General features: G+C 35.4%; 2 protein-coding genes across 8 annotated transcripts; both read right to left on the bottom strand.

Annotated features, from left to right (window-relative positions):
- On the bottom strand, positions 917-3,062 carry LOC105175118 (myb family transcription factor APL). 4 transcript variants are annotated; one of them, XM_011097462.2, is made up of 6 exons: positions 2,745-3,058; positions 2,549-2,625; positions 2,302-2,368; positions 2,140-2,206; positions 1,836-1,911; positions 917-1,755 (listed from the first exon to the last, which is right to left on the bottom strand). In XM_011097462.2, the coding sequence occupies exons 1-6, from the start codon at positions 2,920-2,922 to the stop codon at positions 1,099-1,101; spliced, it is 1,122 nt and encodes a 373-aa protein (XP_011095764.1). In that variant the 5' UTR covers positions 2,923-3,058; the 3' UTR covers positions 917-1,098. The 4 variants fall into 4 exon arrangements, with proteins under 4 accessions (XP_011095764.1, XP_011095765.1, XP_011095767.1 ...); XM_011097463.2 differs by having other exon boundaries at positions 2,311-2,368; XM_011097465.2 differs by having other exon boundaries at positions 1,099-1,755; positions 1,836-1,878; positions 2,311-2,368; positions 2,745-3,062.
- Positions 7,628-14,969, bottom strand: LOC105175117 (succinate-semialdehyde dehydrogenase, mitochondrial). Of its 4 annotated transcripts, XM_011097459.2 has the most exons (20): positions 14,706-14,969; positions 14,203-14,316; positions 13,997-14,096; positions 12,704-12,840; positions 12,505-12,615; positions 11,881-11,943; positions 11,667-11,777; positions 11,017-11,082; positions 10,854-10,931; positions 10,701-10,778; positions 10,199-10,265; positions 10,035-10,120; positions 9,821-9,853; positions 9,704-9,736; positions 9,304-9,404; positions 8,898-8,983; positions 8,580-8,686; positions 8,422-8,499; positions 7,897-7,941; positions 7,628-7,805 (listed from the first exon to the last, which is right to left on the bottom strand). In XM_011097459.2, exons 1-19 carry the CDS (start codon positions 14,820-14,822, stop codon positions 7,909-7,911), a joined length of 1,599 nt encoding a protein of 532 aa, XP_011095761.1. In that variant the 5' UTR covers positions 14,823-14,969; the 3' UTR covers positions 7,628-7,805; positions 7,897-7,908. The 4 variants fall into 4 exon arrangements, with proteins under 4 accessions (XP_011095761.1, XP_011095760.1, XP_011095762.1 ...); XM_011097458.2 differs by having other exon boundaries at positions 7,628-7,941; XM_011097460.2 differs by lacking the exon at positions 14,706-14,969 and adding an exon at positions 14,643-14,697 and having other exon boundaries at positions 7,628-7,941.

Genomic DNA, 15,249 nt, shown 5'->3' with positions numbered 1-15,249 from the left:
GAATAAAGTTGCATATATGTAGCAGCTGCTGGTTTGTGCCACCGCAATTCATGATATACATACATATGTATATATATATAATAGTTGATATTTATGTATGGAATATGGAATGGTAAAGATGAGAAAAGGCCATGAAAGTTAGATACTCTTTGTCGGCGCCCTTTATTTCCTCAACACCCCAACATTTATATATACATTTTTATTAATTCATTTTCATCTAAAACTAAAAAATTCATCATATATATACATACTCTGTGCAAGAATTAATCCCCTAATCCAACTTCATTAATCCAGAAGCTCATATATATATATATATATATATAGGCTAGCTAATTATATTGATCCCACGGTTTTATATTATATATATATATATATATATAGAAAGGAAATGATGGAGACTGGAGAGTTTAAGTGCCTGAAGAACAACTAACTAACTAAAAGCAGCGGTCAGAAAAGGTTGCTGTAATTAATGATTAGTTAGCAGACTAAACTAAGAACTTTGAAAAGAACGAAAACGACCCCAACCAGCTTGCCCTACATCAACAAAAATCTATATATCTATATTTATTGGGATTGGATCGAACTAATTACATATAATTGTAATAATTTGACAATAATAATAAACTATTCACCACGACAAATACGTACGGCTTTAATTCCTTTTCCTTATCACACAAATCTAAAATTATCATGAGGTAGTTATATAACACTAGTGAGAAAAAACAATAATTATGATCTTATCTTTAATTAAGATTTTCTATCCAGTAGCAAGATAAATAAATAACAACATAGAATTGAAATAATCAGTAAACCCGTAAGGAACAAAGAATATTAATTCTGGTGCATGCATGGCTGAAATTAAAGAGCATTCCAAGAATTATTCAGCAAGTTAATGTGCATGACATAACATCATTCATGAAGCAAAATGGCACCATAAGGTGCTCATTTTTGCATTTTGCTCATTACGACTTCTGATCATGTTAAAAATCCAAACCCCCTAAATAATTAGAGCCATTAGTTATACTGAAAGCCATATCATTTCAAGAAAACATGTAAAGAGAAGTTAAATGTATATTATTATATCTGTTCGTGATGGATTCAGCCGAAGGGCGAGCTCCGGCCTTGTGTTATGCCACCGGCGCTGATGGCTGCGTGGTTGGTGATCCTATCGGCCATACGACGAGGTGACGGCCTCTCGAGCTTTGCAGAAGCGTCAAATTTCTTGTCCCCCATAGAATCATGATGGTCTCCAGATAGAATAGGCTTAGTCTCATAAATATCTGAAACTGAATCGATGTCGCTGCCTCTATCAATTGACAAAGGGGCAATCTGGATTTGGTGATGATCATCAAGGCAGGGTGCTGCCGCTGGAGTTCCCAGTTCTTGGAGCCTCAGATCGTCGGCCCAGATCAAAGGGCTCTTGCCACTGTTGTTGCTGTATGGATTAGGCCTCTTTTTGCTTAACATCATGCTGTCGTTGTTAGTGTGCATGAAGGGATCAATGGATGATCTGTCCATGTTTTGGTGGTGGAGCTCCAGATGATCAGTGGCTCCATATATGTTGAGATCCTGGAGGGATGGAAAATTCATGGCCGCTGGCCCGAAATCTTTCATGCCTGAGATATCAGGCCCCATGGCCTTGTTGTAGCTACCAGAAGCCATGTTCTCGCCGGCGAGTGTTTGGCAAGCCTTTTCAAGAATTGTCTGCATGTATTTGCCTTGAGCCTCAATTCTGAGTTGCAGGTGTCTTTGAACCTGTGATTGTTAGTAATACGTGTTTTCAATTTTATATAGATTGTCGTAATGTTTATACAGGACTAGGACGGACGGCTTACCTCCAATTGTTCATGGAGTCTTCTGTTGACCTCCATTTGCATCCTAATTGCATCAGTGATGTGAACATTACTGCCACTGAACAAACCACACGTACCATACAATTCCAGAAAAGAATCAACCCTCAAAAGTATTTCGAAAGAAGAAAAAGTTTTGTTCGAAACACTACTGTTTATGGACATTCATTTGATCTCAAAAAGAAACAAACCCTTTCGCAAACTACAAATCAAGCAAACATGAAACAAAAACAGGCAGAAACATGTACAAGACAAGGAAACTGGAAGAAAGGTTATGGCAAGAACATACTCATTCATGCTGCGGCCCAGAATTCCAGAAGACGATGCATTGTTTCGTTGAAGTTCTAAAGATGAAGCTGTCACAAGTGCAACAAAGTTTCAGCATAAGTTATTACAAGGGTTCACGAATTGGACCCAACTGGCTATTCTTTATATATATGTATATAGTCACCTCTCTCACCATCTTTCATTGAGTGATCATTGAAATCCTTGTGGGGCTGCTTCCCCAACCTGAATTTCTGAAACCAGTATATAAAATCAAAACTAGCTAGAATAACCCTATGAAACTATATATATATATATATATATATATAGTAAGAGAGAGAGAGAGAGAGAGAGAGAGGGAGAAGGAATTAAAATTCACTAAAAAAGAAAAAAGGAAAGAAGGATGAAAGTAATTATAATTCTTGAGTTTGAACCTGAAGATGGCTCTTGAGATGGTAAAGCGTGAGACCCTTCACCCCCATAACTCTCATGATGGTCTTCGGCGTCGCCTCTTAATTACAAAAATATAGAAAGATGAGAGTTAATATATAATTAGGGTCTGTCGCGGTGAAAGAAGGAAGACAACTGCAGATGAATATGTACATATATATATATAATATATATACGCACTGTCAGGGCCGCCGAGCTGAGTAACAGCATCGACAAAGCGTTCATGGAGTTCGACAGTCCAGCGGAGGCGGGGCTTAGGGTCAGTAGTGAGGACGAGACCCGAGTCTCCTTGAACGCACATGGGGCGCTCGTGATGAGAATTCATACTTGATGGCTTCTGCTGCTTCGGGTGGAACATTCTCTTTCTCTTTCTCTTTCTCTCTCTACTTTCTCTCTCTCGAATACAGAGAGATTCAAGAACAAATGCTGTGCGTATAGAGAGAATAGGGTGCGGTTTTGAAGACGAGAAAAAGGGCTTTAAGGTTTCTCAAATAGAATGCATTACCCGCAAGTTTACCCAAACCCGAATACCCATAAACTTTTAACATTTTTCAAATCAAAAAGCTTATTATTTGTGTAATTATATTACCCGGATGTCGTCTTTTTCCAAGAATTACCACCCCTTTTTCCCCTTATTCTTACCCTACCATTTACTCATTAATAATTTTCTACCTAGTTACTTAGTATTTTTCAAATTACATATATACACCCGAAAACTAGTGAATAACGAAGCACTGATATATAACAATGTCTCTCTTAAGAAGGTACGTATATATGGACATTTTGCATTTGAGTGACAAGAATATTAGCAAATATGTGTCTACTTAATTATGTCAATCTGGGAAATCAATCAATGCAGGAAAAAAGCATACATGATGAGTTTAATTTAATTACAACATTTGCAACTAGTATGTCCTTTTATTACTATATCAGTATAGCATACATGTAAAGATAGCGCGTACGTACTTTCAAAAGAAAAATCAAAATATAACAAGAACCGATATCTGATTACTAAGTTTTCATGGCAAAAAAAAAAAAAAAGAAAGAAAGAAAGAAAAGGTCCATATCTCCTTTAATTTGATCTAATATATGTGTGTGTATATATATAGCTCTTGCTTTTGCCAAATAAAGCTCTCTCTTTCACACACAACACACATTTCATCAGGGCTTATTATATGGTATGTATTACTAATTAAAGTATAGTACTATTTAATTAATTAATAATGATGTAGTTAATAATATACTTTTAATTAATTGTATTGCAATGTGAATGTCGCATCCGGGAAGCTATATATTTTGATAAGTGATGATACAGACATATATGTTTAGTATCTTTGGACAGTTACTAATGAACAGCATATGCAGAGGATTGTACACCTTTTGTTATTACAAAAAGGAGAGAGTACATTGTTGCAGAACCCTAATATTCCTTTAGTCTGAAACAAGTGTTGTTAGAAATTTTTCATCTCTGTAATCAGATTATATATACATATATATATATGTCAAATCAGCACTTTCCTTCCAATCATATATATATATATATATACGGTCATAGAATTTTATCATCGTTCAGTAATGAAAAGTAAATTATATCGATGTATTACGTTGGATTCATACTTGAGAAAAGAGATCACATAATAAATATAATATATATTTATATTTCTCAATTCGTGTGATTTTTTTTAATTATATATTAATTATACGATAAGTGTTAAAAAAAACTTTTGTCACAATAGAATTAATCATATATATATATATATGAAAGTTGGGGTTGCATGGAAATGCAATGATGATGATGTAGATGGGATGTTAAGACTTTAAGGTTGTGTTGGTAGTAGAGTAGTAGAGAGGTATAGGACCAGCAGTTGTTGTTGTTCAATAGTTTCTTCAACTAAAGCATTCTTCTTTTGTTGTCTTTCCTGCTACGTACGACCCCCTTTTTGTGTTATTATTATTATTAACCCTATATATAACATCATCAGTTTTCTTCAGACTAAGACTTGACGGTTTGTCTCTCGAGTTAAAGACATCATCATAATAACTCTAAATCTAATAATTATTCAGACATATCCTAACCAACTCCAACATTACCGCAAATCTAGACAGATTCATCCATCATCATCTCCCTCTCTCTCTCTCTCTCTCTATCAATACTTTTATACAAATTAATTAATTTAATCATGCAAACTAACAATAAAATTAATTAGGATTAATGGTGTAATTAAGGAAGCAACTTTAATTATAAATATATATATATATATATATATGCTCATAAAAAGTTTGAGGGAGGACGTGAAGATCAATGCGCATAAAAAGCTCTAAAGGTTTGGGGTCTAAATGATATGTAGTGCTTTTGTGGAATAGAAGCTTGTCATGCATGTGTCTTCACTTCTTTCCATTCTCATCCCACTTCTATTCAATTTTCTTTTTTATTTTTAATAACATTCCATCCATTATTACATCATCAATTACATTCAAATTTAAATATTTATTTAATATATTAATATTTATAAATCAACAACCACAATAAAAATAAATAAAAAAATAAGACACTCTTATTAAAAGTAAGGTATATACCCATATATCTGGGACTCGCTTTCATAACCTCTTGAATGTGAGGCTTCGACCTCACCTCAAGCAAAATTTCCTTAGCGCGTCTATTCAATTATACAAACAACAACAACACTAATAGCCCCCTCTCCGTTCCTTCCCTATTTCACTAAACACTATATATGATGGTAAAGTATATTTTATCTCACCTCGATGTTATACAATAATATTACATCGGCCCGTACATAATACTTTTGAATTAATTATGATAAAATTTAATAATTATATATTTCTATTTTTAAATTATACACAGACAATATATTAACCATACATTGGCGTGATACTAAAACGTAGCACGTGAAAGATAAATATGTGAACAAATGATCTACATGTCATAATAATTAAAGCCCATCCCACCCCCAAGGTTTCATTTACATTAATAGCTTAAAAATGGTAATTAAATGTTAATTGTGATTGTTGCAGCTAATCATATGTATAATATATACACAAAAGAGATACGTAGTTTATACAGTAGAGATACAAGTAGCTAATAAAGATATGTACATATATAATACTAATAGTAGATCATACCATGCATCCATATCTTTTCTCCAAAAAGGAATAAATTCTTCCCTTCGTTGAGAATTAAAGCAAAGATTCTTTCCTGTAAATGCTAAAATTTCTCATTATTTATAAACCCTATTTTCTTAACTAAAAGTTTAACCAATTTCTTTAATTTCCATGCACAACAAACATTTTATATATATATTATAATTATTTAAATTGAAGTAGTCATGTCCATATATCTTCTACTGCATCAATCAAGTAGGTAGAATTGGCAATTAAGTAATTTGTAAAACATGGTTATGAATGATTTGTATAAAAATATGAATGTACTGAAACAAATTAAAATTAAATAATGAATGAAGGTTCTTTACCAAAAAAAAGAGGTAGCTGGCAGGTATGTATTAATTAAATAAATAAAATTGTATTGTGATAAATTAAGAGAATGATGATATGGTCACGTTGGAGTAGGAGGTGTCCCATTATAAAAGCATATGCACACAAAAGTTGAGGTTTAACTTTTAGTAGTTCATATTAATTTTAAACCATAAATTAATGGAAAAGTGGATATTGGGTAGCTATGTTTGCTTAAATTTTAAGCATCTTAATATGCTTTCCGAATTTATTCCTAAAAATTGAATATATTCCTTTGAGGTGAATAGGTGGGACCTTATCCTTCCACGGCTTCTACCCCTTTTTTTACCACTATTCCTTCTTTATTTACTTTCTTATAATACACTACTCTACCTTCAAATTCCAATCATATATATATATATATATATATATATATAATTTTTTATAAAACCTTTTTTTTTTTTTTTGAAAAAAAAAAATAACACATGCATTCCATGTCAATAATTCAGAGAGATAATCCCTCTTATATATCTCTTGTTTAATCAGAACAGGGAATTAGTTTGATTCAGATATGAATTGGCAAATTAGGCCGGGGCAAAACAAATTAATTTGTTGGTATATCTTTTTTTTTTTTTTTTTTGTTTCTGACAAAAATGTCTGATGTGCTACAATTCTAACGGCTTTGGACGTGCTTTCAATACAGTAGCTCGCTTATAGAATTACTTAAAAATTACTTTCCAATGCAGCTCTGACATCGATAAAGAACATTGTAACCACAATTATTTAATTAAAAACAATCCCTTCTTACGGTTTCACCCAACAAAAGCTGGAGGTAACAATTTTCTTTAATAAGAATGTTGCTTTGATGTTTTTCATAAACTGAGTGAGTTTAATCGGTTCCATATGTTTCTGGATTTAACTTAGACTTCCTGCAGATTGAAAAGGTTTAAAGATGATGTCTACCTCATTTCTTCACAAATTCATTTGAATTATGAATTTCTTTCCCTCTTTTTCTTTTTTTTTTTTTTTTTTTTTTTTTTGTGGGTGGGGGAGGAGGGAAGGGGGGTAGGGTTGGGTTGAGAATTTAAGGAATAATTGAAAGAAACTAGTTTGTTAGGTTCAGTTCCTCCTTTTTGTGCGTCGCAAATGTTGCACGTATGGAAGCGTAAATGGAGAAGTGAGTCAACTCGGAGTTAAACTCAAAATTGCAGCGGGAATCAGATTCGTGCAGGACCATCACAATTGAAGGCCTTCTTTGAGGTTAGTCTCCTTTTTATCTCAAAAGCAGAAAAAACGTGAACCAGATATTGAAAGCGCCAAACGCGAAACGGAGACATTTGCAAATTCAACAAACAATTTTTAATACCACCACAAAATACATGATGCCCCGCCAACCCAACAAGAGTAAATAAATAAAATTCAGGAAGATTTCGAAATAAAGAATGTAAGAACAGGAGGATCTTGGTTAAATTGTTCGCACCACCATTCATATTCTTCACATTTCTCACTTCATTTTCCGCGCGATTGAAAATTCAATAATTTTGATCTAAAGCAGTTAAACGTCATCCAAAGGTGAAGAGAAGGAGAGAGCCCACTTTTTCAAAAATTCATACAACAAAACAAGGATGCAGCAATGTAAAGCATTTGTCTGCTGGGAATAGTACAAACAGGCACTTATTTAGATACTAATGGAGCATGGATCTTTTGAACACTCATCTATCTCAAATCCATGTGCATTATGCTCCGGGCTTGAAAATGTAGCAGCAAACCAACCTGCTTTATTGAACTTTTCTTTACATAGCTGCATCACAAATTCTAAGAAGCAAAGTTGCTGACCTGAGGTGCAGGGGCAGGATGTACAAACCTTAAATCTAGCTCAGCTCATATTTCCCAAGCATATATACTTAATCTGCAAGAGAAAGATGAATTACAAACTTAAAACATTCCAGAAATTTCTGATTCATATAGCATGATTCCTACTGAGAGAATTATGAGAAACAAGCATGCATAAGCCTAATCTATGAACAGAACCAGTAAAGACAGAAGAAGGGCCACCGGCACCAGATAGTACCAACTCATTAAGGACTTGATGTGCATCCTAATATATCGTGGCCATCGTTGCAGTATACAGGCACTCAGGGCTTATGTTTAAAATAAGATTAAAATCACACCACCTTTAGGGGAATCTATGTCACTAATTAAGCAACAATGAGTCGGTGACTCCAAGAATGAATAAGAATTCAGGATGTATTTATTTTTTTGAACCCAGTGGTTGTGAATTCTAAATTCGAGGAGATGCACATGAGAATTCGCATATAAAACAGTATTGTAAAGCTTTTTCTTTCTTTTTTTTAAATATCGTACACAGAGAAAATATGAATTTACGTACTTCCAGATACTCATCCATCCCGTATTTTGATCCTTCACGACCAAGACCTGATTGCTTCACGCCTCCAAATGGAGCCACCTAAACGGAAAGAAGATGATTAATGAAGATTAAACATCCAGTTCTTATCTTTATCTACTATAGATACTAATAAGATCCACCTCTGTTGAAATTAGTCCTTCATTAACTCCAACCAATCCATATTCAAGAGCTTCAGAGACACGCCACGAACGCTTAATGCTTGATGTAAAGATGTATGCAGCCAGACCTAGAGAATAGAGATGAAATTTTAGCATAGGTATAAGACACCATTTTCTGATTTTAGTTCCATTTAGCATTCACCGTAATCTTAGAACTGAATAGATTTCTTATTAAGATTTACAGTTGGATCACAAGGGTAATATTTTTCTGGACCACTTACTCCAAGGAATATGAGTTTATATGATCAAATTTGATATGGGAAAGTTCATCCAAAATACCTGCATTGGTGTCATTGGCCATGCGGATAGCTTCTTCCTCAGTCTTAAATTTCAGAAGAGGTGCAATTGGCCCAAATACCTCCTCTCTAGAATGAAAAGCCAGAGTGTAACACAGGTAGAGAAACAGATAAGCATAAATAAGAAAGGTGGCGCTGACTAGATTATAAGAAGCTCAAGTATTTAATAAGGACAATCTTCAAAACACTCATCAGAGGAGATGATTCTGTCAGTTCTACCAACAGAACTCATTAAGTATTTTAACATTTTGTAGGAAAGAATAAAATCAACATGCATATTTAACATTTCCATTGGTAATAAACATCTGAACCTGCTACAGGCAAATACGTAAAAGACCATAGATAATGACATCTGAAAATAAAGATGAACTCTGAGTTTTTGGAGATACCTTGATAAAAGCATCTCACTTTTGACATCAGTTATCACCGTAGGCTCAAAGAAAGTCATTCCAAGGCTATGTCTCTTGCCGCCGATGAGGACTTTAGCTCCCTTGAAGGAAAAAGGGCATATTTCTTAGTACAAGCAGTACGACTAATCGACAAAATAGCATGTCCTCTTGCATTTTGTGTCCAGGTCATACAACTTTTTGAACCTGGGCATATTTGTTTATGTGTGATACTGTCAGGTCCTTAGCAGCCAGGTGACTAAAATATAGGCATCGACTCAAAATTGACAGGGATCTCCTTCCAATCTCAGTAGTTTCTAGACGTAATGGGAAAATAATGGGACTGATGTCTTGTGAGGCATTGACTATAGCAGCTTTATTATCGTACAGGAAACAAGCCTACCTTTGAGATGGCATCTTGCAAGAATGATTCAACCTGTGAAGCAATTCTAGCAGAGATCATTTATAAATACAATAGCACAATGCACACCAGAAATCAGGGATGTGAAACAGAACAGACCTTGTGCACTGCAGCATCATTAATTAGAGGCCCCTGTATGAAATATCAAAAGTAAGCTTCAACGCACATCACTTGGTTACTACCTCCCAGTCTTCAAGGAGGGGTAACTGTGAACAATTATGCTAAGTGTATGGGATATGACAATGATGTCTCAATACAATGGCTAAAAAGTCAGCAGAATACGCGACATTTTAAAGAATGAACTGCTGACTACCTGTACCACACCTTCGCCAAAGCCATCCCCCACCTTCATACTGCTAACGGCATTTGAAAAAGCATTTGCAAACTTGTCATATATGCCTACAACAGGAGATCAAGAAGTCATTACAAGAATTAAGATAAAGAAGAGAAGTAAAATTTTCAGGATTTGCCAAATACCTTCTTGCACAAGTATTCTATTTGCACAAACACATGTTTGTCCACTGTTGCGGAATTTAGTTGCCAGCTGTAATCGGATAAATGTAATGGTAAGAAGGTTCCTCAAATGGAGACATTAATACAGAACAAGAAGAACCAGTCAAACACTAAATCTCAACCAGCTGAGACACTAAAGTCAATGTCATCAGTAATGCAAGTTCTTCCAAATCCAGAAGTCAAAATGCATTAATGTTAGCCAAGTCAAAATATTAAAATCTTTCACTAATAGAAGCCAACTATAGCACAATCAAATTTATCACGAAAAATTTAGCATTGGTCATCTGTGCCATGCGAGCTGCATAGGCTTTTTCTGAAAAATATCCATAGCCAGCAGATGGAATATGATAGCAGTTACTTACATATGCAGATCAATCTTTCAATACTGACTCCAAACACATGCAAATACATAGTTTGCTCGATGCTAAAGTTATACACATTAATCAGAAGATGACATTGCTCTTACAGTTCCTTTCAAAGCTACGTCAAGATCTGCATCATCGAAAATTATGCAGGGTGCATTGCCACCCAGCTCAAGGGACACCTACATGTAAGAATTTGAAAATAAGCTAGTCGAAACAGTAATGATAATGTGAATGCATGCATCACTATTGCATACCTTTTTTACAGTGCTTGCAGCGCCTGCCATCAACTTTTTTCCAACAGCTGTTGAGCCTGTGAAAGTGATCTTCCTTACCTAACCAAGTTTGAGAAGATTAACGCCTATCTATTCTAGTGTTCAAAATTTTCGACTACCATAATAGAGGGTTAAGCCTCAAAACCTGGGGACTTGCAAGTAAAGCTTCTCCAATATCAGATGCATTTCCCATTACAACATTGACTGCACCCTATCTTGCAGAAAATAGTCGCAATGAGAATGAAACAAAAAAGAAAATAAACTCAGACGAAACAAGGTGTGGTAAATAAGAACGAGATTTTATCAAATATAGAAATCGAAATACCACAAAAAAGGACAGAACAATCAATAAGTGCATATATATTAAATGTTCCATCATTCAAACCATACTGAATCCTAAAAATGATGTGTCCTGAGAAACAACCCAGGCTGTTAGAACTGACAGGTCAGCAATCTTCCCATTTTTCTTGTGTTTGCATTGTTAGTATTTCAAAAGTGATACTGTTTACATCAGTGATTAGAATATCAGTTTGTGACTTCAGTAACTTTAAGTTTAGTAGTTAATATATACACTAGTTATGATCCCAAGATCGATATTACATGCTTAAATCACAGTTCTCCAGAGAGAACGGCCTGCACAGTCATGCTGTCACATAGATCATTAAAGTTATTGATATCGTGGAGTATTTTCACTTTACAGTCAGTCAACTGTTACAGAGGTACAGAATGGCACAGTCCATGAATGCCACCAACATGGACATATATGTAGTTTCAATGGCTTGGGATCAGAATTACCGGTGGTATTCCTGCTTGAATGGAGAGTTCAGCTGCTGCTAATGCAGTCAATGGCGTCAGTTCAGAGGGTTTTATGACAACAGTGCATCCACAAGCAAGGGCAGGGGCGACCTGGTACCAGGACGAACAATCTACTTTTTATATGACATCACAGCTATTTGTCACTAGAAACAGAATTACATATCATGAACTAAGGATGCTAAACCAACCAAACCTTGCGCGTAATCATGGCCAGAGGAAAGTTCCAGGGAGTAATTGCCCCAACAACGCCAACTGGCTGCAAGAGAACTTTTCTTCATCAGTGTTACGCTAAGAACCAAAAATGTCAATACTGTCCAGAATGCTTAAACTTGTCAACCCACTGACAGCCAATCAGTAACTTCATTTGATAAAAGGTTAAACTGAGCAGAATAATTTATAGATCTTATAAAAGTAAGAAAGAGGTTCAAGCAGAATTACTCTCATATTTGGGGGATGCATTAACGACCACATACCATGAATGGTAGCAGACTGACCTATTGGCGACAATCAATTGTCATTAACATTTGTTTCTATAGAGTTTTCTGTTATGTAAAAGAATCAAATTTTAGGTATTCACAGGGAACCTGTCAGAATACCTTCTGGAGCTTGTTCGATAATCTTAATGGAATGTATCTCATTGATTTGTATACATAGTAATCATTTGTTCATTAAACAAGAAAATTTCAAGGTTTCCCTCAGTGTTGAATTCGTGGTTGCCACAACAGGCATTTGTCTTTTTCGGGACTCGGCTTGAAAAGTGTAAACCAAGTGTCACAGGTTTGAAATAAGGGATTCAAATGTCAGGGCTCATGTATACCTGCTTCAAAACAAACAAACGACGATCTGGTAATGTTGCAGGAATGATATCACCATAAATTCGTTTAGCTTCTTCAGCATAGAACTCTACAAAACTTGCTCCATAGCTAACCTGCAAATTGCATGATCATAAATGCTCCAATAGATAAAATGCAGAACACTATGATATGCTTATCAGAGGCAAATTGAGAATCTGATACCTCACCAATAGCCTCTTTTAGAGGTTTTCCTTGCTCTAGGGTCATAAGTTGTCCAAGCTCTTCTTTGTGGGCCATTATCAAATCATACCATTTTCGTAAACACTTGCTCCTTTCAGCAGCAGTTTGCTTGCTCCAAGCTTCAGTTAAAATTGATGGGTGAGATTACTTAGGGTTACATAAAAATCATACTCTGATTCCACAAGTGAAGAAGAATAGAAAGAAAAGGGCAAATGTCAACCGAAGACCATAATTCAATCACAGATGTTAAATTTTAACTCCATTTTACCATAATCACTCATTGCAAGCATGGAATATCTCTGTCCCCAAGAAAGTGTACTTGTGATCTCGTTCAGGAAGTCGGTTTGGTTCGCACTAAACCCATGGATTTTAGTCCTAATTTATGGAAAAATGATAGTGATTATACGGAAGATAAGACCCAATACACACTACTTATAGGGAAGTTGATCTATTTGACTATGACTCAACCTGACATCTCCTTTGCCATCAGTCTAGTTAGTCAGTTTACGGATAGGCCATGACTTATTCATCGGAAGCTGCCCTTAGGATTTTGAAGTATATAAAAGGGGCTCCTGGTAAAGGTTTGTCGTTAGAACAACATGAACATGTCAAGTTAGAGCCTACTCTGATGCAGACTATGATGGGTCCAAAGATGAGAATAAATCTACTTCTGGGTATTGCACCTACTGTTGGTGGAAGTCTTGTGACTTCGTGCAGCAATAAAGAGACTCTAGTAGCCATTGAGTGCAAAAGCTAAGTATACAGCCATGGCTCACACTCCTAGCGAAATTTTGTGGTTGAAAAATTTTCTAGGAGAGTTGGGGTTCACAAAAAATTTGTTCACACTCTCACTGATAAGTAGGTTGATTTACGTGTAATTATCTCAAAATCCCATGCTATGCATATTGATGGTTGGGTCCTTCAATAATACACATAAAAACTCTACTTCTTCCTTCAACACAGGAATATCAAACAGTTAAGCAAGGCTCCATGTGATAAACAGAGGCAGGTGCTGATGCGGGCGACATTAATAGAAATATTAACCCAAGATAAAGAACTGAAGTGCTTGTTCAGATTATTATAAAGAATATGATGGAGAAAAGTATCTTATCAGAAATATTTAGCAAATATCATGGAAATAAAATGATATTATCCGCACAAGATTGACAAGTATCCATGACATGTTTGAGATAGATAATAACAGAATCAAGCAGAAAACTGAACAAAAGAGAAAAAAGAAACCGCATATGAGATTGATATGCCTGAAAAACTCACAAACAAATGCATCTTGTGCTGAAGCAATCGCATCATTTGTCTCCCTTCCACCCATGCATGACACGTTTGTTATAACCTCACCTGTAGCAGGATTAGTGACCTACCATAAGAGGTAGCAACATTAGTCCACTACTTCACAGAGAAACACTTCCTCACAAGTGTGACGCATAAAATCCCTTCAAGATTGCCCACACAAACAGCCTAACCTCAATAGTCTTCCCATCATATGCATCAGTCCATTTCCCTCCTATAAAACCTTGACTCCGGATAAACCCTGCACTGTTTAGACGGGCAGCAACACTCTGTGCGTCCGTACTCATCTGCCATTACCAAAATCTCCTCGTCACATATCACAGTTTTCAACTGAATCTCACACCTCACAACATTGGGGAAACACGAAAATATACAAATGCAGGAGCAAGCCTCGTTCGTAGATTAGATATTTAACTCCGAAATCAGAATCCCCAGCCGCGAAAGGCCAACACAAATTATTTTCACAAAAATCAGACGAAAAAGAACCTAAAAAAAGAAGCGCACTTACTTTCTCCCCTCAAACAATGATGTCAATCATCATCAACTCAACAAACTAAAGAAAAAATAGAAACACTATTTGATCAATCTAAACAAGCAAACCAGAAACGCTTACAGCCGCTGATATTTAACGAAACAAAGCTTACGCTAGCGAGCGACGAGAATAAAACTAGAGTACCTGATGAGAAGATATAGTAGCAGAGAGGGAGCGTGGTAGAGGATGTGCAGAGAGACGAGGAGAGAGAAAGCTGAGTGAGTAACGATGAAACGCCATGCCTGTGCGTGTCCACCCCATTCGCTTCGCAAGTGTCCAGCGTTCCGTCCCTACTGCAAAATTATTGTTTGACTCTTCAGCTCTGCTGCTGCGTTGTGCTTCTAGCCTTCAACTAAAACAAGAGAAGCGCCTCCTCTCCATTCTTCGGCCGACAGCTTCCAACATCAAAATAAATTTACGTCAGGATATGGGCTGTTGAAATCCCATACAAATATCGTCTGGCCCAATATGCTGCAATTATATTTTATTATTTTTTAGGATAAAATATAACGAAATTTATCATAATTACAAATACTTTCTCATTATTTGAAAAATTAAAAATACTTTTTAATATTTAATAAAATTATGTAATCTATGGATTTGGGTAAAAATTATTAATTTTGCCCTTACTGTATCTTTTTATTTTTTTAAAATTAAAAATATATTAAAAAAATCAAACGGAATGAAT

Source organism: Sesamum indicum, linkage group LG12 (assembly GCF_000512975.1).
Source record: "Sesamum indicum cultivar Zhongzhi No. 13 linkage group LG12, S_indicum_v1.0, whole genome shotgun sequence".
NCBI classification, from domain to species: Eukaryota; Viridiplantae; Streptophyta; class Magnoliopsida; order Lamiales; family Pedaliaceae; genus Sesamum; species Sesamum indicum.
The sequence above is the reverse complement of the archived record's forward strand: the minus strand, read 5'-3'. Positions and strand labels throughout refer to the sequence as shown.

Coding starts and splice junctions, on each gene's coding strand:
- LOC105175118 (XM_011097462.2), bottom strand. CDS start 2,922: ATGTTCCACCCGAAGCAGCAGAAGCCATCAAGTATGAATTCTCATCAC. Junction 2,369..2,548: donor ATCTCAAGAGCCATCTTCAG/GTTCAAACTCAA, acceptor TACTGGTTTCAG/AAATTCAGGTTGGGGAAGCA. Junction 1,912..2,139: donor CTGGGCCGCAGCATGAATGA/GTATGTTCTTGC, acceptor TGGTTTGTTCAG/TGGCAGTAATGTTCACATCA.
- LOC105175117 (XM_011097458.2), bottom strand. CDS start 14,822: ATGGGGTGGACACGCACAGGCATGGCGTTTCATCGTTACTCACTCAGC. Junction 14,317..14,705: donor CTACTATATCTTCTCATCAG/GTACTCTAGTTT, acceptor TGGTAATGGCAG/ATGAGTACGGACGCACAGAG. Junction 8,687..8,897: donor GGCCAATGACACCAATGCAG/GTATTTTGGATG, acceptor TCTATTCTCTAG/GTCTGGCTGCATACATCTTT.